The sequence below is a fragment of the Choloepus didactylus genome, chromosome 4 (genome assembly GCF_015220235.1).
Source record: "Choloepus didactylus isolate mChoDid1 chromosome 4, mChoDid1.pri, whole genome shotgun sequence".
In the NCBI taxonomy this organism is placed as follows: Eukaryota; Metazoa; Chordata; class Mammalia; order Pilosa; family Megalonychidae; genus Choloepus; species Choloepus didactylus.
This window is the reverse complement of record NC_051310.1, coordinates 113,749,789-113,776,032: the sequence shown is the minus strand read 5'-3', so window position 1 is coordinate 113,776,032 and position 26,244 is coordinate 113,749,789. Positions and strand designations below refer to the sequence as shown.

The 26,244-nt window shown below is 36.4% G+C and overlaps 1 protein-coding gene across 2 annotated transcripts in view; it reads right to left on the bottom strand.

Moving 5' to 3' along the window:
- The window catches only part of CLPX (caseinolytic mitochondrial matrix peptidase chaperone subunit X), a 54,443-nt gene extending 29,103 nt beyond the window's left edge, over positions 1 to 25,340 (bottom strand). For both annotated transcript variants that reach the window (XM_037833686.1, XM_037833687.1), the window contains exons 1-4: positions 25,078 to 25,340; positions 16,644 to 16,804; positions 15,561 to 15,678; positions 5,372 to 5,526 (exon numbers count right to left, since the gene is read on the bottom strand). In XM_037833686.1, coding sequence (XP_037689614.1) covers positions 5,372 to 5,526; positions 15,561 to 15,678; positions 16,644 to 16,804; positions 25,078 to 25,156 — 513 coding nt within the window. In that variant the 5' untranslated portion in view covers positions 25,157 to 25,340. The remainder of the gene's footprint in view (positions 1 to 5,371; positions 5,527 to 15,560; positions 15,679 to 16,643; positions 16,805 to 25,077) is intronic.
- Positions 25,341 to 26,244: the final 904 nt, after the last annotated feature.

The window sequence follows — 26,244 nt, the reverse complement described above, 5'->3', positions numbered from 1 at the left end:
AAATAAAAAAATAAAAAAAATAATTTAAAAAAAACATACAATAAAAGAACATTTCAAAGAGACCATAACAAGGGAGTAAGAAAAAGACAACTAACCTAAGATAACTGCTTTACTTCCAACATGTTCCTACTCTACCCCAAGAAAGTTACCTAATATAGCAACATTTCTATGAACTTGTTCCTACTATACCCATCAGAAATTAACAGACCATAGTCATTCCTGGGCATTCCCAGAATGTTAAATAGCTTATCTGTTCTTCTTGGATTATTGTTCCCCTTCCTTAATTGCTCTCTATTGCTAGTTCCCCTACATTCTACATTATAAACCATCTGTTTTACATTTTTCAAAGTTCACATTAGTGGTAGCATATAATATTTCTCTTTTTGTGTCTGGCTTATTTTGCTCAGCACTATGTCTTCAAGGTTCATCCATCTTGACATATGTTTCACGAGATCGTTCCTTCTTACTGCCGTGTAGTATTCCATCGTGTGTATATACCACATTTTATTTATCCACTCATCTGTTGAAGGACATTTGGGTTGTTTCCATCTCTTGGCAATTGTGAATAACGCTGCTATGAACATTGGCGTGCAGATATCTGTTCCTGTCACTGCTTTCCGACCTTCCGGGTATATACCGAGAAGTGCAATCACTGGATCGAACGGTAACTCTATATCTAGTTTTCTAAGGAACTGCCAGACTGACTTCCAGAGTGGCTGAACCATTATACAATCCCACCAACAATGAATAAGATTTCCAATAAGAGTCCCAATTTCTCCACATCCCCTCCAGCATTTGTAGTTTACTGTTTGTTTAATGGCAGCCATTCTAATCGGTGTGAGATGGTATCTCATTGTGGTCTTAATTTGCATCTCTCTAACAGCTAGTGAAGCCGAACATTTTTTCATGTGTTTCTTGGCCATTTGTATTTCCTCTTCAGAGAACTGTCTTTTCATATCTTTTGCCCATTTTATAATTAGGCTGTCTGTACTATTGTCATTGAGTTGTAGGATTTCTCTATATATGCAAGATATCAGTCTTTTGTCAGATACATGGTTTCCAAAAATTTTTTCCCATTGAGTTGGCTGCCTCTTTACCTTTTTGAGAAATTCCTTTGAGGTGCAGAAACTTCTAAGCTTGAGGAGTTCCCATTCATCTATTTTTTTCTTTTGTTGCTTGTGCTTTGGGTGTAAAGTCTAGGAAGTGGCCGCCTAATACAAGGTCTTGAAGATGTTTTCCTACATTATCTTCTGGGAGTTTTATGGTACTTTCTTTTATATTGAGATCTTTGGTCCATTTTGAGTTAATTTTTGTGTAGGGTGTGAGGTAGGGGTCCTCTTTCATTCTTTTGGATATGGATATCCAACTCTCCCAGCCCCATTTGCTGAAAAGACCATTATGACCCAGTTCAGTGACTTTGGGGGCCTTATCAAAGATCAGTCGGCCATAGATCTGGGGGTCTACCTCCGAATTCTCAATTCAATTCCATTGATCTATATGTCTATCTTTGTGCCAGTACCATGCTGTTTTGACAACTGTGGCTTTATAATAAGCTTCAAAATCAGGGAGTGCACGTCCTCCCGCTTCGTTTTTCTTTTTTAGAGTGTTTTTAGCAACTCGAGGCATCTTCCCTTTCCAAGTAACGTTGATAACTAGCTTTTCCAAGTCTGCAAAGTAGGTTGTTGGAATTTTGATTGGGATTGCAGTGAATCTGTAGATGAGTTTGGGTAGAATTGATATCTTAATGACATTTAGCCTTCCGATCCATGAACATGGAATATTTTTCCATCTTTTAAGGTCCCCTTCTATTTCTTTTAGTAGAGTTACGTAGTTTTCTTTGTATAGGTCTTTTACATCTTTGGTTAAATTTCCTCTTAGGTACTTGATTTTTTTAGTTGCTATTGAAAGTAGTATCTTTTTCCTGAGTGTCTCTTCAGTTTGTTCATTTCTAGCATATAGAAACATTACTGACTTATGTGCATTAATCTTGTATCCCGCTACTTTGCTAAATTTGTTTATTAGCGCTAGTAGCGGTATCGTCGATTTCTCAGGGTTTTCCAGATATAAGATCATATCATCTGCAAACAATGACAGTTTTACCTCTTTTGCAATTTGGATGCCTTTTATTTCTTTGTCTTGCCGGATTGCCCTGGCTAGCACTTCCAGCACAATGTTGAATAACAGTGGTGATAGCGGGCATCCTTGTCTTGTTCCTGATCTTAGAGGGAAGGCTTTCAGTCTCTCACCATTGAGTACTATGCTGGCTGTGGGTTTTTCATGTATGCTCTTTATCATATTGAGGAAGTTCCCTTCAATTCCTACCTTTTGAAGTGTTTTTATCAAAAACGGATGTTGGATTTTGTCAAATGCTTTTTCAGCATCTATTGAGATGATCGTTTGATTTTTCCCTTTTGAATTTTTAATGTGTTGTAATAAATTGATTGATTTTCTTATGTTGAACCATCCTTGCATGCCTGGAATGAACCCCACTTGGTCATGGTGTATGATTTTTTTTAATGTGTCTTTGGATTCGATTTGCAAGTATTTTGTTGAGGATTTTTGCATCTATATTCATTAGGGAGATTGGCCGGTAGTTTTCCTTTTTTGTAGCATCTTTGCCTGGTTTTGGTATTAGATTGATGTTAGCTTCATAAAATGTGTTAGGTAGTGTTCCATTTTCTTCAATGTTTTGAAAGAGTTTAAGTAAGATTGGTGTCAGTTCTTTCTGGAAAGTTCGGTAGAATTCCCCTGTGAAGCCACCTGGCCCTGGGGATTTATTTGTGGGAAGATTTTTGATGACTGATTGGATCTCTTTGCTTGTGATGGGTTGGTTGAGGTCTTCTATTTCTTCTTTGGTCAGTCTAGGTTGTTCATATGTTTCCAGGAAATTGTCCATTTCCTCTACATTCTCCAGTTTGTTGCCATACAGTTGTTCATAGTATCCTCTTATAATTTTTTTAATTTCTTCAGGATCTGCAGTTATGTCACCTTTCTCATTCATTATTTTGTTTATACGGGTCTTCTCTCTTTTTGATTTTGTCAATCTAGCTAGGGGCTTGTCAATCTTGTTGATCTCAAAGAACCAACTTTTGGTGATATTTATCCTCTCTATTGTTTTTTGTTCTCTATGTCATTTATTTCTGCTTTAATCCTTGTTATTTCTTTTCTTGTACTTAGTTTAGGATTGGTTTGCTGTTCATTTTCTAGCTTCTTCAGTTGATCCATTAGTTCTTTGATTTTGGCTCTTTCTTCCTTTTTAATATATGCGTTTAGTGCTATAAATTTCCCCCTCAGTACTGCTTTTGCTGCATCCCATAGGTTTTGGTATGTTGTGTTCTCATTTTCATTCGTCTCTATATATTTAGCAATTTCTTTTGCTATTTCTTCTTTAACCCACTGATTGTTTAGGAGTGTGTTGTTTAACCTCCAGGTATTTGTGAATTTTCTAAGTCTCTGATGGTTATTGACTTCTAATTGTATTCCATTGTGGTCAGAGAATGTGCTTTGAATAATTTCAGTCTTTTTAAATTTATTGAGCCTTGTTTTATGTCCCACCGTATCATCTGTTCTGGAGAAAGTTCCGTGAGCACTAGAGAAGTATGTGTGTCCTGGTGATTTGGGATGTAATGTTCTATATATGTCTGTTAAATCTAATTTATTTATCAGATTGTTTAGGTTTTCAATTTCCTTATTGGTCTTCTGTCTGGTTGATCTATCTATAGGAGAGAGTGATGTGTTGAAGTCTCCCACAAGTATATTGAGGAAACATTAATTAATTGCTTCCTTTAGTTTTGCCAGTGTTTCTCTCATGTATTTTGGGGCACCTTGATTGGGTGCATAAACATTTATGATTGTTATTTCTTCTTGTTGAATTGCCCCTTTTATTAGTATGTAGTGGCCTTCTTTGTCTCTCATAACATCCTGGCATTTAAAGTCTATTTTAGCTGATATTAATATTGCTACACTTGCTTTCTTTTGGATGTAGCTTGCATGAAATATTTTTTTCCATCCTTTCAGTTGCAATTTCTTTGTGTCCCTGTGTCTAAGATGAGGCTCTTGTATGCAACATATTCATGGTTAATATTTTTTGATCCATTCTGCCAATCTATATCTTTTAATTGGGGAGTTCAATCCATTTACATTCAACGTTATAACCGTGAAAGCATTTCTTGAATCAGCCATCTTATCCTTTGGTTTATGTTTGTCATATATATTTTTCCCCTCTCTCTATTAATATCCTTTAATGTACCCATACCCAATCTCTTTAGTACTGAACCTTTCTCCAAGTCTCTCTCTCCTTTTATCTAAACTTTTTACACTTAAAAACTAAAGCTTTATTCTATACTCAGATATTGCCAACAGCATGGAAAATGGGGTAAACTCCTTCAGCTTTTAATGAATAGAAATGAACTGTGACCAGTTAAATTGCCTATTTATTTTCTAGAACTTTGACTCAGATGTCTATCTACAAATTAGTAGAGAATATAAAGCTTAATAGCAATATTTTCATTACATTATTCATTTTTATACGACAAACTTCGGTTGCTGACCATATATATTTTATTGTAGTTTTTTAAAGTCTTCTTCATTTCTCACAAATTATACTCATGAATTATTAAATCTGCCATGGCATATCTGAAGATAGGGACAAATGCACTAGGATCTAAGCTCAATAGAAGAAGGAGGCTACATTGAGACAGAAGATGAGAAATAATCTAAGTGTGCAAATATCTGAGACAAGGCTAGAATGGAGGGCACACAGCCAGGGGGCAGGGATTCCAGTTCTCAGAGAGTGTACACCAAGTACCCAAAAGAGGTGGTGGTACACTCTGCCTTGTTTCACAGAGCCAAATCACTCTCTGAGACTCCTGGAATGAGCCCACACCACAAAACCACAGTGGTACACAGGGGTCCTGGCACACTGGCTGCAAAAAATTACTTGCTTACATTATTAGACTGAAGTCTTTTTTTTACCACAAAATAGAATAGTTTAAGAAGGAAAACTACAGATTGGTATTATTCAGGCGCTCAAACTATCAAAAATAAATCCATCACTTCTTGGCCTTTTGGCTAAGATCAAGTGTAAAAATAAATCCAAAGCTGCTCTATTATAAGGATATTATTTTAGATTAAAGCTATTTTAACAATTATCTAATGATATTCATTGTTATTGAGTATAGAAATCATGTCATGGGAAAAAAGTAATTCCAAATATCAAGTATCAATAACAATTTAGCCAGATATAGTCTCTATTAAAAACTTAAAATACTTGTTTATAATCAAAATATTAGTATTCAATATAAACTGGAGGAAGAAGGCAAATGAAATATTTCAAAACAAAATTCTTACAAGATTGAGCTAGGACCTATACCTTCTTAGGGGGAGGAGGTGGTTTCTGTTGGAATGCCAATTTTACAGCTTCTGCTGCTGATTCAGGTTCTTTAATTATGCTTTTCTTTGAGTCTGCTTCAGACAGCACAACAAAAAAATGATGACATTTTTCACACTTCACAAAACGGGTAGAGGCTGTAAAAGAAAATAAAGATCAGCCGAGGAAATTAAATAAATAATCAAATAGCGTTCAACCTTAAAGACTCACTGTAATCGAACCTATGCTCTTGACAAAGAGTATGCTTCCAATTCACCCTACTAGCGACAGCAAACATTAAACCTAATTTATACACTAAGAATAAAACATAGATAAGTTCAGTAAATTCTTTTTTATTTATATTTTATTTCCAAGAGGTTATTCCATTCTGTAATATACTTCATTGAGAGAAAAGGTTGTTTGAGATTCTTTTGACTTCCCATACACTACAGTTAATTTTATAGGGATACTAATAGTTTATTTTATTGAAATATTTGAATGAACTGTGAAAAAATGTAAAGTACAAGCAAATTAATCTACCTTCCAATATTTTATTGTGAAAATTTTCAAACATACAGAAGAGTCAAAATGATCTCTTTTCTATTTGATGATTGATCTTATGTATTTAATCCCTAAAAATATAAAACAGTATATTCTTTAGGGTCTCTCAAACCTGCGAGCATTTTTAAAACCTTGGCTTGGTAAAGATATAAAATTATTTCATACCTTACTTTCATCTTTAGTCACTAATTCCTATTTCTCAGACCTAAAAATCACTAAGAAACTAGCAAAGTAACTTTGTCAGTGATGCTGACTTGATTTAAAGATAATCATATAGTTTTCAAAAGACACATCAGGGCAGTAAGAATAAAAAAGGGCAGTGAAAATAAAAGGCATTTCTCAATTCCAATGGATCAGCTGTAAAATATTCTTTATTAAACCAAAGGTGATTTTCCCCTTTCTAATTTTTTTTGTGTGTGTGTATGTGTGTGTTCTCTTCATGTAATCCAACTAGATGGAAATGCAGGGGAAAAGAATCAAGAAAACTACGGAAATTTATAAATAAGAACACCTAAGCATAGATTACATGAAAAACTGCACTGGCAAACACACCTAAATACTCAAAAATAATTAAAAAAAAAAAAAAAAAAAGACATTTCCACATTTAAAACAAATTTCATTATTAATTTAACTCTTATGTTTCCATTCTTAAACACAAGACCAATTAAAAATATATTCTGGATAAATTCTAGCAAATTTTCAACTAGCAAAGAAGATTCATTCACGTTTTCTATTTATTGAACACCTGTAAGTGCTTACCTAAAGAAAAGGACCAAGCGATGCCACATACTTTTGAATAACACAAGTGTAAATACATAATCACCATTTCCCATCAATGGAAAAAACTTTTCAATGAGACATCAGTTTACAACTTTTACTGATGGTAAACAGGGGCAGGGATTAAAGGCAGAGAAGCCTCTGATGTAGTTCAGGCTGTGTGACAGGAAAGTCCTGCCTGTGAACACAAGGATACAATATTTCCCTAAGGGAATTAGGTCAAAGGGAAAGAGATTAAACACCAACAAACCACATCCCTCTGTTCTTATCTCTGAAGCATTGCTTAAATTCTATTTGAATATTTGCAATACAATTTTACACTAAAACATGTTCAACCCATAACTAAGTTCAAGGACTCGATTTTATTATTCAAAACACTATTAAACAACAACAACAAGTATTTGCAATGTACATTTTTTACTCCTACAGACTGGAGGAGGCCCCTGCAGATGCCAAATTGAAAAAAGAGAAGAAATGTTAGGTAGGAATCTTCTGTCCCAGACCAGCCAGCCCTCTCTCCTCCCCCTCACTCGGGCTTAATGCAGGAAAGGCACAGGATCAGCAGACGGGACTTACCGCCAAGGACAGTGATTTTAAAATCTCTCACAGGAGTGAGACATATCCCCACTGTTTGAAGACCCAGGGGACAGGGGAGGAACATTTCAAGGCCCAGGTTAGTGATGGACAGAGTCCGAGAAATCATGGAGAGAGACTGCGTTTCCAGACCTGGGTCTGAAAACCTTTCCCTCACCCTTGAGGGAGGCAGCAGCTGGCAGCCATTTCCTTGTCTTGGGGACAGCTGTAGTACTGGATGAGCTGAGGAAGTACTCTGCCACATATAGAGGCTCACACTGAGCCAGATTTTGGCCTGCAAAGTGGGGGATAGGAATCCTACAGTTTCAGCTCACCCGGGTAGATAAAGCCTGTGCTCAGGGGCAAAACAGCCTCTGAGGATGATTAAGTTACCGAACAGCGCCATCTGCTGGACAGTCTGAAAAGTGCAAGGGAAAGGAAGCCTTTTTAAAAAAATGCTTCAGACCCTTCATTAGGACCAAAGGAGCTGGTCTACATGCCCTGTGCAGAAAGCCAGCCCAGTTTTGGCTAAGAAATATGGACAACCCAACTGTCAAAGGAGGGCTTTAAAACAAATCCAGGTCTTGCTGACCAGGGAAAACAGAGCACCACTGGAAACTAGCAGATCTATATAACCACACACAGTGCTTGTTGGGGTGCCCAGTGCCTACCTGCCATGCCTGTGGGAGGCCACTGTGGGTGCCTGATTTTGGGGGAAGACTGGGGACACAGCCAATCTGACAACTGGCCAGCAAGAGAAACAAAGTAACATAGAAATCAAAGAAAACCAACAAGAAAACCCAAGGCAAAAGAGAGAAAACAACCTCCAGAATAAACTAATCAAGAAAATCAGATGCCTAGACAGCAAAAAATCACGAGCCACTACAGGAACTTGAAGATATGGCCCAGTCGAAGGAACAAACTAACACCTCAACTGAGATTCAGGAGTTCAAAAAACTAATTAAAGATGTTCACACAAATCTAAATCGAATCAATGAGTTGAAAGAAAATGTGACAAAAGAGATGAAGGATATAACAAAGACACTGGGTGACCACAAAGAATTTGAAAGCTTGAATAAACAAACGGCAGAACTTATGGGAATAAAAGGCACAATAGAAAGGAGGAAAAACACAACGGAGACATACAACAGCAGACTTGGAGATGCAAAAGAAAGGATTACTGAACTAGAGGACAGGACATCTGAAATCCTATACACAAAAGAAAAGATAGGGAAAAGAATGGAAAAATATGAGCAGGGGTTCAAGGAACTGAATGACAACATGATGTGCCCAATATATGTGTTACAGGTGTCCCAGAAGGAGAAGAGAAGGGAAAAGGGGCAGAAAGAATAATAAAGGATATAATCAATGAAAATTTCCCAACTCTTATGAAAGACATAAAATTATAGGTCTAAGAAGTGCAGTGTACCCCAAACAGAATTGATCCAAATACACCTACTCCAAGGCACTTACTAATCAGATTGTCACGTCAAAGACAAAGAGATAATTCTGAAAGCAGCATGAGAAAAGCAATCCATCACGTACAAGGGAAGTTCAATAAGACTAAGTGTGTATTTCTCAGTAGAAACCATGGAGACGAGAAGGCAGTGGTATGATATATCCAAGCTACTCAAAGAGAAAAACTGCCAACCAAGAATCCTATCTGGCAAAACTGTCCTTCAAAAATGAGGGCGACTCCCCCTACGTGGGATCAGACACCCAGGGAAGTGAATCTCCCTGGCAACGTGGAATATGACTCCCGGGGAGGAATGTAGACCCGGCATCGTGGGACGGAGAACATCTTCTTGACCAAAAGGGGGATATGAAAGGAAATGAAATAAGCTTCAGTGGCAGAGAGATTCCAAAACGAGCCGAGAGATCACTCTGGTGGGCACTCTTACGCACACTTTAGACAACCTTTTTTAGGTTCTAAAGAATTGGGGTAGCTGGTGGTGGATACCTGAAACTATTAAACTACAACCCAGAACCCATGAATCTCGAAGACAGTTGTATAAAAATGTAGCTTATGAGGGGTGACAGTGGGATTGGGAATGCCATAAGGACCAAACTCCACTTTGTCTAGTTTATGGATGGATGTGTAGAAAAGTAGGGGAAGCAAACAAACAGACAAAGGTACCCAGTGTTCTTTTTTACTTCAATTGCTCTTTTTCACTCTAATTATTATTCTTGTTATTTTTGTGTGTGTGCTAATGAAGGTGTCAGGGATTGATTTAGGTGATGAATGTACAACTATGTAATGGTACTGTAAACAATCGAAAGTACAATTTGTTTTGTATGACTGCGTGGTGTGTGAATATATCTCAATAAAATGATGATAAAAAAAAAAAAAAAAAAAAAAAAAAAAAAAAAAACCATCTACACAGAAAACAAGTCCTACATTCTACATTATGCACAGAATGGAGAGAAAGTCAGCCTGCGGTTCACGACCTTCTCAGATAACCAACTTTTGTGGTCTTCCAACCTAAAGCTGCTTTTTGTAACAAGAATCCTCAAATGAAAATGCTAAAAGTGAGAATGCCCAAAAGCACACTCAAAAGTTGACCTCAAAATGTCACCTTTTAACTTTAAACAAGAATGATATCAAAGAGTTTAGGGTAAATTTGGGGCTACTTAAGGTAAATTTTTTCTGTTCTCAAAATCTGTTTCAAATAATCTTTCATGGCCCTTTCCTGTTAATAAATTATCCATACCTGTAAAAAAAAAAAAAAAAAAAAAAAAAAAAAAAATGAGGGCGAGTTTAAAATATTTATAGATAAACAGACACTGAGAGAGTTCGTGAACAGGAGACCTCCTCTACAAGAAATACTAAAGGGAGTGCTACAAACAGATAGGAAAAGACAGGAGAGGTTTGGAGAAAAGCATAGAAATGAAGATACCAGGAGATAGAAAGACGGTAAAGATCGGGCATTTGATGCTGAAGGAGTATAGAATGTTCAAGAGGATTGACTCCATAGATCCAGAAATGGATAGCACAATATTGGGTGATGGTGGCACAATATTGTTAAGTACACTGAACAAAGATGACTGTGAGTATGGTTGAAAGAGGAAGGTTAGGGGCATGTAGGACACCAGAAGGAAAGACAGAAGATAAAGACTGGAACAGTATAACTTAGTGAAACCTGGAGTGGTTAATGATTGTGATTGAATGTACAAATATAAGAATGTTTTTACATGAGGGAAAACGAATGTCAACTTTGCAAGGTGTTAAAAATGGGGTAGTACTGGGGAAAAAATGCAATCAATGCAAATTAGAGTCCATAGTTAGCAGTAACACTCTAATATGCTTCCATTAATTGTAACAAAGGCAATATACAAAAGTTAAATGTCTGTAAGTAGGGCATATAAGAGAGGGGTATGGGATTCTTGGCATTGGTGTTATCTTTTTTATTGTATTTTATTTTTATTTTATTTTTACTTTTATTGCTTTTTAGTTGTCATTTCTTTCCTTTCTTTTTCTTTTTTCTTTCTTCGCCTCTTCTTCTTTGTGGAAGAAATGGAAATGTCCTCATATAGATAGTGGTGGTGAATGCATAACTCGGACTAAGGTAAATCAGATTAAAGAGTAAAGGATGATATCGACAGTGTTTCAAAACTTCAACTTGGTGTAAAATGTGAGACCAAAGGAAGAGATGTTTATTAGGTGTAAAATCTGTATTTTTTGAAGCACACTATATAATTTAACTTGTATGGTCAGTTTATTCAAACAACATAATTACATGGAACATTGAACAGGCAGTGAAATCTAGTGGGTTTGTACAGGTTAGTGTGAAGCCCTGATACATCCCAGAGTAATGTGAGCAGAGAATAAAAACGCATTTGCAAAGCCCCCTTGAGGGACTGGGAGAAAATGTGGAAATATTAAATTTCCCCACCTGGGGAATTAATGATATTCTCACAAGCATTGGGGGCTACCAATTTAGAAGGCAGAGCCCTCAATCTTGGGACTTGCCCTTATGAAATTTGTCACTGCAAAGGAGAAGCTAAGCCTACCTAAAATTGTGCTTAAGGGTCACCCCCAGAGAACTTCTTTCGTTGTTCCAATGTGGCCTCTCTCTAAGCCAACTCTGCAGGTAAACTCACTATCCTTCCCCCTAAGTAGGACATGACTCCCAGGGGTGTAAATCTCCCTGGCAGTGTGGGACATGACTCTTGGGATGAGCTTGGCCTTGGCATCGTGGGATTGAGAAAGGCTCTTGGACCAAAAAGGGAAAGAGAAATGAAACAAACTAAAGTTTCGGTGGCTCAGAGACCTCAAATAAAGTCAAGAAGTCATTCTGGAGGTTATTCTTATGCATTTTATGGATATTCCTTTTTAGTTTTTAGTGTACTAGAACAGCTAGAAGGAAATACCTGAAACTGCTGAACTGCAACTTAGTAGCCTTTATTCTTGAAGATGACTGTATAACTATGTAGCTTATACTGTGACACTGTGACCGTGTGATTGTGAAAACTTTGTGGCTCCCACTCCCTTTATCCAGTGTATAGACAGATGAGTAGACAAATGGAGACAACAAGTAAATGAATAATAGGGAGGGATGGGGGTTATGGGATGTTTTGGGTGTTCTTTTTTACTTTAATTTTTATTCTTATTCTTTTTGGCGTGTGATAATGAAAATGTTCAAAAATTGATTTTGGTGATGAATGCACAACTACATAATGGTACTCTGAACAACTGATTGTACACTGCGGATGACTATATTGTTGTGAATATAGTTCAATAAAATTGGATTATAAAAAATAATTTTTGAATAAAAAAATTGAATGATTCCACTTTATACAAAATAACTAGAAGATGCGAACAAATAGAAACAAAGTAAAGTACAGGTTACTGGGAGTGGAAGGGCAGGGTATGGGAAGTTAATTCATAATGGGTATAAGGTTTCCATATGGGGTGATGGGGAAATTCTGGTAATGGATTGTGGTGAGGGTAGCATAACATTGTGACTGTGATAAATCCCACCGAATGGTATACTTGGTAGTGAGTGAAATGGGAAAGTTTATGTTGCATATGTGTTTCCACAATTTAAAAAAGCAATTAGAGAGACAATGGCAATTAAATGCAATACATGATCAAATACATGGATTAGAGGAGAAAAGGTGCAAAAGAACACTATTGGGACATATGAAAACACTGGAATACAGACTGTAAACTTCATGTCAATGTTAAAGTTCTTGAACTTGAGAACTGTACTTAAGGTGGTTACATAAATGATTATCTTTGTTCTTACAAAATGTACATGGAAATGTTGTTTCAAAGAGCATGACTGTTCTAGTTTGCTAATGCTGCCGGAATGCAAAACATCAGAAATGGATTGGCTTTTATAAAAGGGGGTTTATTTGGTTAGGAAGTTACAGTCTTAAGGCCATAAGTGTCCATCAACAAAGGGTACCTTCACTGGAGGATGGCCAATGGTGTCCAGAAAATCTCTGTTAGCTGCGAAGGCACGTGGCTGGCATCTGCTCCAAAGTTCTGGTTTCAAAATGGCTTTCTCCCAGGACGTTCCTCTCTCAGCTGCAGTTCCTGAAAAATGTCACTCTTAGTTGCCCTTGGGGCGTTTGTCCTCCCTTAGCTTCTCCAGAGCAACAGTCTGTCTTCAACAGCCGTCTTCAAACTGTCTCTCATCTGCAGCTTCTCTCTCAGCTCCTGGGTGTTCTTCAGAGTGTCCCTCTTGGCTGTAGCTCCTCTTCAAAATGTCACTCTCAGCTGCACTGAGTTCCTTCTGTTTGTCAGCTTATTTACATGGCTCCAATGATTTAATTTAGACCCACCCTGAATGGGCAGGCCAACACCTCCATGGAAATTATCCAATCAGAGTTATCACGCACAGTTGGGTGGGGCACATCTCCACGGAAACACTCCAAGAATTACAATCTAATTAACACTGATAGGTCTGCCCACACAAGATTACATCAAAGATAATGGTGTTTGGGGGAACATAATACATTCAAACTGGCACAATGATGTATATAATCTATTCTCAAATGTTTAGAAAATAGATACATAGATAAACAGAGATGTACTGATCGATGGATTGATAGACAGATGGACAGACAGAGTGAAACAGCAAAGGAGTAAAATGTTATAATTGGTGGATCTGGGTATTGGGGGGGGTAGGGTGTGTTGGAATTCTCTGTATGGATTTTGTATTATTTTTGCAACTGTCCTGTAAGTTTGAAATTATTTAAAAAAATGAAAACTAGACTTGCATGTATTAACATAGATAGCTCTCAAAAATATTGCTGAGCAAGAAAAAAAGCAATTTTCAAAAACATGAATATGCCATTTATGTTCTACGAAGATATATTACAGAAACTTTAGCTTTATCTATAATGTTCTAAATTTTTTATAAAGGGGGATATATAGACATGCATTCCTCAGGTAATTAGAAATAATTTAAAATGAAAAAAAAAAAAAGTGGAATATTACCCAAACAGGCTATTCCAAAAGAATTACAAGTGGTCAAAAAGCATATAAGAAGATGTTTATGAACTAGTATGAAGTAAATACCAGATTCAAACAAAATAAAATAACCAGATGCGAATAACTCTCTTTAGTACTAGGATGACCCAATTTTCAATGAGTAGACACAGGACCTTAGTATTCAAAAGGTATAGATCCTGGAGAGACTTATTAAAGGAGTACAAAACCAAGGGAGGAGGGCTCATTGCATGTTGACGCCTATTATTCCTGCACAGTAAAACTCCAGGGGAAAGGGACAGTATCACGTTCATCTGTATATTTTCTGAGCCTAGTAGTATCTGGTTCAACAGATGGTTTGGTTACTAAATTTTAAATAAGCAGGTACTCTTCTTTCATTCTTTCCTTCTAAATTTGCTACTCCCACACCCCACCCCAGTTAAAATTCTTAAAGAAAAGAGACCGCAGCCTTTAATTGATTAGACCTCAGCCTTGAATTGACACTAAAGTAGGGTTTTCCACACTTGGTTGAAGTGTTTAACATTCAGATTCTAGGAACCCATTCCTTTTGGTCTACAGAATCTTAATCTCTAGGGAAGTGGTCTGGGAATCTGTAATGTTTAAAAATCACACCAGATAATTAACACAACCTGTCAAGTTTGAAAACACTGCATAAGAGAAAAGTAAATTCAACTAATCCCAAGAGGAGCTATTTATCCCTAAAATAAATGGAGTTAAGAATGTCTGAATAGCAAAGTGTCACTGCTGTGTGGCCTTGGATGAGTTATTTAAACTTGCTAAGCCTCAGTGTCTTCATTTATAAAAATGAAAACTCTGTCCAGACAAAAATGAGGTTGTAAGGATAAAATTATACATATTGATATTCACTAAATGTTAGTTTCTTTCCTTTTATATTCTAAGAAATTATTTTTTAGGTCTGTAAAGTATGAAGTCTTTCTCTGGTTAAAAAAATGGAGATTTTTTTAAATTAAAATATACATAATGTTGCACTGCCATTATGAATTGTGTAGTTCACAGACTCTAGAATTTTGTTATTATATCAAATCAAATTTGTTAAAAACAAATGCTATTTGATTCATTAAACAAAACATCAGTAGCAGTACCTTTGCTATTTTAGAGAAAATTACTTGCTCCTCTTAGTGTCTGAATCACTAATAATTGTCAGACATTTACTAGAATTGAGGGCTAACTTCCTCTGGCAGATACTTTGAGAGGACAAGTACTTTATTTGAATGACTGACTTCCCATCCATTTGAGATGCTCAATAGGTATTTTTTTTTTGAATAAATTTTTATTTTAGAATAGTTTTACATTTACAGAAAAGTTGCAAGACTGTTAGCGTTCTGTATACCCCACACCTAGTTTCCCTTATTGTTGAGAATACAACATTTGCCACAACTAATGAATCCATAGTGACACACTACTATTAACTGAAGTCCATACTTTATTTGGATTTACTTAGTTTTTATATAATGTCTTTTTTTTTTTTTTGATCAATAGGTATTTGAAAAATGTAGTAGTAAGTACAAGATAAGCTAGCTCTCCTACAGTCCAATGGCCACATATATGAAAACTCACAAAATCCAAATTCAAAATAAACAACACTTAAGCAAAATAAAGAAGCAAATATTTTTTCTTAAATTATCTCTTTTGTTACACTTCAAAGTATTAGCATTGCTGGGAAGTTTCAGTATCTGGTGAACAAGAGAGAATCATGTAAGCCCAAGAGAAAATAACTCTGGTCTATATAATTTATATATTTCTATAAATTTAAAGATTTATAGAAAAGGTAAGGAAAACACTAAAAGAAACAATACTTACACACAAAGGTCTCTACATGTGTGCACAAGTCACCACACTTAGGACAGCGCAACTGGTTTCCTCCTTTCCCAGAATTCCCAGAGCCTGATTTCTTACTGCTTCCTTCACTCACTGATTTCTAATGTTGTGGAAGAGAAAAACAGACAGTGACAATTACTAATTTCAGGAAACCATTTTACACATAACTTAGATGTAAACAATACAGTTTATAATTAATCTTATAATTTTTACAATTCTAGCATATAATTTATATTGCTGTCACTGGTGTCAAAAGATATATATATATCAAAAAAATGAAAATGAAATTAGTCTAGAAAACACATGTATTTATCTGTATTTTTTTTCACATGGTATGTCCCAGCATGTTAATAAGCAGCTTTCTTTCAATGACTCAATAAACACTAGGAAAAAAAGTTACTATCAGTAGAAAATTATATTTCAATGAAATCGAACTGGCAGGCAGGGACTCAATATTCTTGAAGCTAACTTCTCTCACTTCTAAGGGGTTCTCACATGCTTTAGAGAACCAATGTTAGGATTTAATGTGTAAAGATGAAAGTGCTTAGGATTTTGACTAACATATGGTAATAGCTCAAATGTTAATCAAATACACAAAATGAAAAAAAAAAAAAAAACTACAGTGATTCAATCACCCAATACAATCACCCATCATCTACTTGCGAATTACAAAACAGCCCAACATTAATATCAGAAAGCCAAGATTTTTAGTAAAGGATGAAGCAGAATTTATACTATCACGCGTTGTAAGAGTTGTATGAAGGCAGGAGATGATGGCTTCTCCTAACTCAATTTCACTAACTACTTGGCTTATTTAATGAACCTTCCTTACCATTTCTGGGTCTTAGAAATTTCATTACTGCTTATTAAGTGCAAGCTTATAAAAGAATTTTATAGTTCAAACTGAAACACAAAATAATAAAATTACACAAAATTCTTCAGATCATTTTATTTCATATTTCCTAAATGAAACATAAAACAGAATGTAGTATTATAATTATATTTAATTATTTTAGGGGAAAACCCAAACATGTGTACAGGTACCAATAAAGATAAAATGATGACCTTATTTCCATCTCCAGAGCCATCTTTACTTAGCCCATCTTTTGAGGCAAAGTATGCTGGTGTTTCTGTAAAGGTTCTAAAAGGAGCTCTTCGCAGAATCTCAGTTTCAAAGGTCCCAAACCTTCCTAAAACTGGTATATGAATACGACCACAAGAAATACCTGAAAATAAAATAAAATCTGTCAGTCCATACAACAAACATAGACATGTTTCCATAAATCCCAAGGAGGCTGAGAAAAATTACAGTTTCCACAGCAATAGTAGACACTGCTAAAGAAAACAGGAGACCGTATCAGAGACAAAACCCTCTCAAAGAAAGACCAGCCCTGGGCCTTGGCAGATTCCAACCAAATGAAGATGTTTCTTTCAGAGCTCACCCTTTGGAAGTGAGGTGAGACCACCCAGGACACACAAATGTGTGGCTCTTTCAAAGTTTGAGAGGTAAACAGTTCAAATGAGAAAGTTTATGTTGCATATGTGCTTCCACAATTTAAAAAAGCAATTAGAGACACAATGCCAATTAAATGCAGTACATGATCAAATACATGGATTAGAGGAGAAAAGGCGCAAAAGAACACTATTGGGACATAAGAAAACACTGGAATACAGACTGTAAACTTCATGTCAATGTTAAAGTTCTTGAACTTGAGAAATGTACTTCAGGTGGTTATATATATGATTACCTTTGTTCTTACAAAATGTACATGGAAACATTGTTTCAAGGAGCATGATGTATATAACCTACTCTCAAATATTTAGAAAATAGATACATAGATAAACAGAGATGTACTGATAGATGGATTGATAGACAGATGGACAGACAGAATGAAACAGCAAATGAGTAAAATGTTATAATTGGTGGATCTGGGTATGGGGGGGTGGGGTATGTTGGAATTCTCCATATGGATTTTGCATTATTTTTGCAACTGTCCTGTAAGTTTGAAATTATTTAAAAAAAAAATGAAGACTTAATTTACATGTATCAACAGATAGCTCTCAAAAATATTGCTGTGCAAGAAAAAAAACACTTTTCAAAAACATGAACAATATGCCATTTATGTTTTTTAAAAGTTATATATTCTATGAAGATAAATTACAGAAACTTTAGCTTTATCTATAATGTTCTATATTTTTTAAAAAGGGGGATATATATATGAATTTCTCAGGTAATTAGAAATAATTTAAAATGACAAAAAAAGTAGAATATTACCCAAACAGGCTATTCCAAAAGAATTACAAGTGGTCAAAAAGCATATGAACAATTCAACATCTGCCCCACCTCCTGAAGGGGAAAAAGGCCATTTACAGCCTATATTCTTACTTGGAAGAGTAAGAATAAGAGTAAATTATTTCTAACAGTAAGTATCTAACAGCAACTCTTGTCTTTCATTTCGGATGGGGGTTGGGGGCGGTAATACTTGTAACAGTAGAAACCAATTTTTAAAAAATGTTCTTTAAAAAGTTATGTGCTAAAATAACTATTAGCAAGGATGTGGATAAATAGGAATCCTCATACAATGTTGATGGGAATACACAATGGTGCAGCTGCTGTGGAAAACAGTTAGGAGGGAGTTATAGAAATACCATATGACCTGGCAATCCCACTCTTAGGTAAATACCCAAAAGAACTGAAAGCAGGGACTTGAACAGATATTTGCTAACCAACAATCACAGCAGCATTATTCACAAGAGCTGAAAGATGGAAGCAATCCAAGTGCCCAAAAACAGATGAATGGAAAAACAAAATGGGTTATATACATACAATGGAACATTATTTGGCCATAAAAAGGTATGATGTTCTGAAACATGCTGCAAACAACCTTGAAGACAACATGCTGAGTGAAATAAGCCAGTAACAAAAGGACAAATATCGTATGATTTCACTTATATGAAATTAGAATATACAAATTCAGTCAGAAATTAGAATACAGATTACCAGGCGTGGGAGTGGGGAATGGGAAGTTAATGCTCAGTTGGTACAGTTTCTGTTTGAGGTGATGGAAAAGTTTTGGTAATGGATGGTGATTATGGTAACACAACATTGTGAATGTAATTAACACCAAGAAATTGTATACTTGAAAATGCTTAAAATGGAAAATGTTAAATTGTATAAATGGTACCACAATAAAAAAATTTTTTTTAAGTGGTCTTTGTACAAATAAGTTGAATGGTCCTCGGAAATAAAATGCCATGGATTTCAGTATTGTAGAGCTACTCAGAACCTTGAATAAGCTAACATATATTAAGGAATCACAAAGAAGGAAAGGAAACACCTTTTACCAGAGTACTGCTAGGAGATAATAAAGTGGGAAAAAAAAGAGCAGGTGGGTTAATATGTAAATAAATTGAAGAAACTGGTTTTGCCTCCACATTTCATTCCCCAAAAGATTCCCCCAACTTAAGACTCTAAATTTTTATTTCTACACCTGTTTGGGATTTTAGCAGATTATGCATATGTGTGCACACACTGTATCTAAATGCAAACACTGGTTTAAAATTGTGTCCCTCAAACAATTTCAAAAAATTGCTTAGTTATATAACTAACTGGTTTTATTAACTCCAATTTTCCAATGTGGTTGTGAATACTTTCAGAACTAATTTCTTTAGTTATACCCTAGGGCATCCACTCCAGTTCAGCAAAGTACAAAAATGAATCTACCAAATTTCTCAGGAAAGACACAAATAAAGAACCAAATCATCCCATCTCTATGTAAATTCACAAAGAATATCAAAAAAAGAGTTAAAGGTTTATAACACTCCAGATCCTGAACTAAAATTTTGCTTAGTACTACAGAACTTGAATATTAAAAAAAGAACAAAACCTACATTTGATATTTTTCTTCTAAGTAATGTTTTCAAAGACATTTCAATTTTTCTAAAATATAACATTCCCCTTTTTTTGCATGAAATGAGGACGGCCATTACTTTCTTATTAGACTGAGACTTAAGGTAATTTTAATTCATTTGAAGCTAAATGTTAGTATTTTTCCAAGAACATAATAGCTTTAAAGAATAGGTCAAACTGGCATCCAAGGATTGAAAACTGACTTCCTGACCAAAAGGGGTGAAAAAGAAAGGTAACAAAATAAGGTTACAATGGCTAAGAGATTTCAAATAGAGTAGAAGAGGTTATCCTGGCAGTTACTCTTATGCAAGCTCCAGCTGGACATCCCAAATGGCCACAGTACGCTAAGCCTTAACCAATAGTAGTCCCGAAATACATGAGTCTCTATCTGAGATTTTACAGAAGTTTCACTCACTAAGTTTATCTTTCAGAAACTTAAATCTACCAGAATGTTCCTATGCCAGACAAGTCCTAAAACCCAGAGGCAAAAGCCTCTTTAAGAACAACCAGATGCAGCCCCTTTTTCCCCATAATGTCAACACCCCTTTTCAATATGAACAAGTTAGGGTAGTCACTGCCTAAACACCCTGAAGATCAAGAAAGTGATTAAACGAGAGGAAGGGGTAGCAACAGACAAGATAGGATTTAACAAAGGATTACAAATACTGAATCTTCATATAAATTTTTTTTAGATGTTAGGGTATTAGAATAGCTAGAAGGAAATAACTGAAATTGTGGAACTGTAACCCATAACATTCTTTGAAATTTGCTAACTACTTGTTAAATCATACTTTGAAAGTTATTGCTGTTATGTATATATGTTAAATTTAACAATAAAAAATGTATTTAAAAAAAAAGAATAGGTCAAACTAAAAAGCAAGCCTAGAAAAAGTAAGGAGGTGTGTGTGAGGGATAGATGAAACAAGAATGCAGAAAGTTAATGGTTGTTGAGGATGGGTAATGGATATATGAAGGTTCACTGTTCTATGTTTGTTAATGTGTTTGGAATGTCCATAAGTTAAAAAACACAAGCCTATGAGAGGCAGTATAACAAACTAATTTATTATTTAATCTACTTAACAAGTATAACTTTTTAAATTGAATTATTATAATATACTCACAAAGAAAACTACAACAACCCTTATGTAAGCCTATTTGTACTTGGATGTTTAGAATAAAACTTAACTTTGAAGTACCAGAGTGTATTATTTCCCATTTACTCTACAATAAAATACATAATTTAAAATAGTATTTAACAATTTATATCAAATTTTATTAGAAAGTAAGCTGAAAGGAAATTATCTTCAGGAACTTAAGAGAAACAAAAATTTTGAATATGACCCTTTAAAGTCTATTTGAACAGAAAAAAAAATAAGATTTTCACCTTAAAAAATTTCTCAAGTAACATGAAATCAGTGTAATATAGTCACCACAGAAAATACTTTCTGTAAACTATGTTCATGTGATTTAAACTTCTGAGTTTAAGAATTTCTTTGCTGGCTCTGGTGGGTATGATACTGTAGTGTTGTTTTAACATCATGTAATCTGTGGGCGATTCCAACAAGATGCCACAACTACTCAATCAGTGGTTCTCAAACTTGAGTGTACATCAGAATCACCTGGAGGGCTTGTTAAACTCAGGAAGCAGGACTCTTCTCTGATTCAGAAGATCTGGTACAGGACTCAAGAATACATTTCTAACAAGTTGCCACGTGACGATACTGCTATACTACGGACCACACTTTTAAAACCACTGTGCTTAACAAGTAAACTGACCCGTCATTTAATAATCTTATAAAATCTTCACAGAAAATATAAATCATTGCAGCAAACTCACCAGCATTTGTGGGGTTTTTTTTGAACCCTTTTTGTGCATGAACCCCTTGGCAGTCTGGTAAAGCCTATGGATGGATGAACCTTTTCTCAGAATGTGTTTAAAAGTATAAAAGATAATATAACAAATGAAAACAATCATCAAAATATTTTTAAAGTGCTTCTTTATTAACAAACTAAATTAAATTTCTAACAGCCATTCTAAAACTGCCATAATTTCAAAGCAGTGAAAGTATAAACAATGTTTTGAGATATCAGCAAAAACCGTAATGTGGTATCAAAGTATTTGTGATTTCGATTGGTGACAAATTAACAGATACTGCTAATACTGTGGTTTGTTGCCTGCATTCATAATTAAAGGAATGCTATGTTTCAGTTAGAGGTTAGTGAAAATAAAGTTCACAGACACTGAATTTTATCCGTGAATCCCAAGTGAAGAAGCCCTGGAAGCCAAAAAAGAGGAAGTTATTTTGTGTAAAGTATCATATTTTGCAAGACTACTTGGCCCCAATGATAAAAGACGGTTAAAAGTTAAACTCTCTACAAAACTTTTGTCATACAAATAGAGCTACTTTTTGTTACCTGGCATCAAGGCAGCCATTTTATAAAACTTTTGTCATACAGATAGAGCTACTTTCTGAGTTTCAGAGACACCTATTTTTATAAAAAAAATCTCAGAGTAAAGTACATGCAGTTTAGGGCTATTAAAAAGTAGAAGAGTAGTTTATTCAACTTTTAAATGTCTGACATCCTATATTCAATCTTGAATTAAGCACTCTCCAGTAAAAATACAAATGGTTCAACTTAAAAAATACACCAATCTTTAATTTATATTTTAGAAACAGAGAACTAATTTAAAATAATCTATTTGGTGACAATACTACAATATTTAAGTGTGTAACAATCAATAAAACAGCAAATTAAAATAAATGTTCAATGAAATACCTGTCTTCTAACCTCCTATACTATTTGGAAAAAAAATGTCAACAAAAACTCACAATGCTGGCAACCTGGTAGTTGCTTATTGCTTTTACTAATCCCAAATTGTCATTTTATACTAAATCACTGTTTCATGAAATCTGAATACACCTTAATAAAGAAAAATAATCCTCTCCTATGATAACTTTCATCACGTTTAAAAATATTTGATGGGTTTTCACTACGGCTTGCCTGATGACCTGAAGAGAATATGCCAAAAATGTTGCTTAAGAAATGGTTTGCAAGGCAAGAAATAAAGATGCTTTATTTAATTTGCATTATATTTAACTACAAAAAGAGAATTTAAATTAAGCTGAGAATTGTTAAGATAGGCACTATATAACTATCATGAAAATTCCGGAAGCCAACATGTCTGAACATCTTCACATATTCATTTAGACCTTCATGAGGCCACCCGCCTGGAATGGACGAGAGATGGCAGCCAGAGATCGAGTCACATGTGATCCCACAATTCTGATAGCCAAATTCAAATCAAGATTTGTCATTCAGATTTAAAAACAGAATTAAGAATTTCTGAAAGCCTACATTTGGAATGCAAATTGACCTATATATATTCAAAGTACAGTTTTAAAAACATATCAAAATTGAAAAACTAATGATTCTGACAAGAAAATATTCTTTCTTTAAATTTCTACTTTACTATAGGTTTCAGATTCAAAGAGAGTAGTGAGGGAATACACATTCAATTGGATAGATATAGCCCAAGGTGGCAGGGGTGGGGGGGGGGGCGGAATCCAGTATCTAGTAACACAATTAACCAAATAATTATTTTTCAAATTACTGTTTAGAGTTTTAAAAATCTGACAAGACAGGCCCATGGGAAGAGAGAATAGCCCTGTACTTCAGAGGAGCTCTGAAATCTCCCCTTCTGTTCTTAACTCACTGTTTAGGAAATTCCCCCACAATATCTTGTTAGATTATTTTAATAAAGCTCTTCATTCTATTGTTTATAATAATAATAAATTAGCCAAAATCAAATCCTGATTTTTCTCTCTCCATCTTTTCCCTCCCTTCTTCTTTCCAGGTATCCTTAAATAAAAATAACTTCTCTTGGCTGCTTTTTTTTAAATCTTGTAGACTTATGCATACTTTTAGTGTTTCAGTTATGGAAATTAAATATTTTACATAAATAAGGTTTGGGAAAAATCTTAAATGAATGTGGAACCACTGTCATGTAAAAATATGAAATTCTATACCTACAGTCCGTGCTATCACATATTTGAAGTTTAATTTATACCTTTACAGTGAAAACAATGGTACTATAGTTTTAAAAACCTGTGGCAAATTTATATTAACTCATATACAAATAGATAATAATTTTTAATTAAGCCATTAATTTGTGATTTACCTCATGATAGATGTTAATTTTTTAAATAGTGGTCATGTTGAAAAGAAAAAAAATAACTGCATTATCTCCTATGATTCATAGTTTTCAGTGGCTTTTGGCTGAAAAAGGACCAATTACTTTTTCAAAGACGTCTTCCCTGCTCAAAGAACATACACAGAACTTTTTCCACTCCTAGAAACTATATTATTCGTTTACTTGCTTACTGCTTCTCTACTCAACTATATTTTAAACTTGAGAGTGAGGGCTTCTTCATTCTACCTCCAGCACAAATGGTACACGAATGGTAGTAGGTCCTGATCAAATATTTGCTGGAAAAATGAATCGGTCATTTTCCAGTGACAGCAAATCAAATTCCTGGAACAGGGATATCTACTTGTTAAGGTTTAACAGCGTCCTGGGACAAATTATCTTACATTTATGTATCATTTTACAAAATGCTCCTACACACATTACATGATTTAATCCCTCCCTATGAAGTAAATAGAGCTGTTGGAAAATATATAATTAGTAAATACTAAGACTATTATAATTTATCTAGAAATTTTAAAAAGAGGGCTTTTTATGCATGCAAGGGTCCTAAACTGGAAAGCAAAAACAAAAAGACCTGGTCTAGAAGTTTGTGATTTTAACAAAATCTACTCATTGGTTTGGGGAAGAGAAAAATGGGTTCTTTTCCGGAATCTCTTAGCTGGGGTGACACTCGTTCTCAGCTCCCGATAAACAGAAAGGAAAGGTAAACAAGTGTCACCTTTCAGAAACTGTCAACTTGGGAAAGCCGGCAAACTACTGCTAATACATTTAAGTATTTCAAAAAGAATTCCTGCGGCACCTTCCCCAAGCTCCCTGCTGCTAAGTTTCGGGAGCTCAGTTTGTGTGTCCCGGTGTCGGTGGCCGCACAATGACAGTAGCACCTCCGGCCTTGCGCGGCCTGCGTCCCCGCCGGCCGGCCCGGAGCCCCACGGCCTTGGGAAACCCCAAGGAGCGACAGTTCCTCACCCGAGCCCCTCCTGGAATCTCCCAACCAGCCCAAGGGGTACCCGGCTGGTCTCCGAAAGAGGAGCCGCAGCCGAGACAGGCGGCGGTCCCCGGCGAGGCTCCGGGATCACTTTTTAGGGAAAAGAGTATTTTGTGCCTCTTTCTGGGTTTTTGCGAACTGACCACAATCCGGTCACAAAGTCAGGCGGCCTGAAGGTGCGCGGGCGAGCATAGGAGTTTACTTCAAATTTGGTAAACAGCCGCTCCAAAGGTTGCCAAAGTCCCATCCCGAGGGAAAAGTGGGGATGTCAGGCGAAGCACCAAGCATCCCCTCTTACCCCCGGGGGAAGGCCTCCTGCCCTCCCCGGGGTCTCCACCAGTCGCCCAGCCCGCTCCCCTAGCGCCACGAATCAGGCGAGGGACTACTTCGTTACCTCTCTGCGCGGAGGCAAGCGAAGAGGTGATGAGTCGCGCGGTAACTGCGCCGCAAGTACAAGCGCTGCAGCCGGACATCTCCGCGGCGCCTAGGCCGGGGCTCAGCCCCCTGCTGCCCTTTGGGTCTCAGCAGCTCGACCCCTACTCGCTGATCGCGTAGGCTTGGTCCCAGGCTCTCCTGCCGGCCCAGGGCCAGCCGCGCTCTTCGTTCCCCACCGCAGTGTACTCACCAGACTAGACACCTAGGCCCACTCCCTCGCTCGCCTCCTCCCCCCACCCCCCCGCCCACACGGGGCCCGGAGAGCGTGCGCACGCCTGCGTCCTGAGCCCATGGAGGGGCGTGGCACGCGACGCTAGTGCGTGCGTGAGACGTCTACGTGAGACGAGCGGAAGGGGGCGGTGACCTGAGAGCCAATAAGCACGCTACAAGTCCCGACGCACAATTCTCCCAGCAGCCCTTTAAATCTTGAGTTGAACGGTTTTCGATAGAGACTGAGATGCATGCTGGTAGTTGTAGTCCCAACGAGTCGTAGTTGGGCTTTCTTCTGGTTATTTTTGTCGTTTGGTGGCAGGGAAGATCAGAGTGAGGCCGCAGGCTTGACCAGCCCTAGGGAGTTTTTAGGGCGCTTCAGATTTAATAGCGGCTTCAGATTTAATACATTATTTACCCTGGGGGATTCCACTTCTTGTGTTCCTTATCTTGTGTTCTCCTTATCTTCTCCTTACGCTTAGTTTCCCCATCTGTAACATGGAAATATTTTTACCGAGGATCTCCGAGTTGTTTGTGAAGATCAACATGCAGCAACATTTGGCTGCTGACATCTCTCTCCCCTTGCTCTTTCAGGCCTAGTAATGGTAACTTTCCAGCTGTTGCTGTTCTGTGGGTGCTTCATAATACTTTGCCTGTTTCCTTAATCCTTGGTAAATAGCCCCTTTAAACCCTCTTCAGTTTTCCTTTGGGTTCTCAAACTCCAGGGCCGCTTCCTCTCTGCCCTGAAGTACAAGGAGGAGGATGGTGACAAATGAATCACACCCTTCTCCCATCTGGGTTGGTGCCAGACTTGAGTATTTACTGTCAGATTATGATCAGGTCTGAATCCCAGAGAAATTGCCAGATGAGTTTGGGTCCCTTTAAGTTCCAAGCCATAACGGGAAGGGGAAAGGGC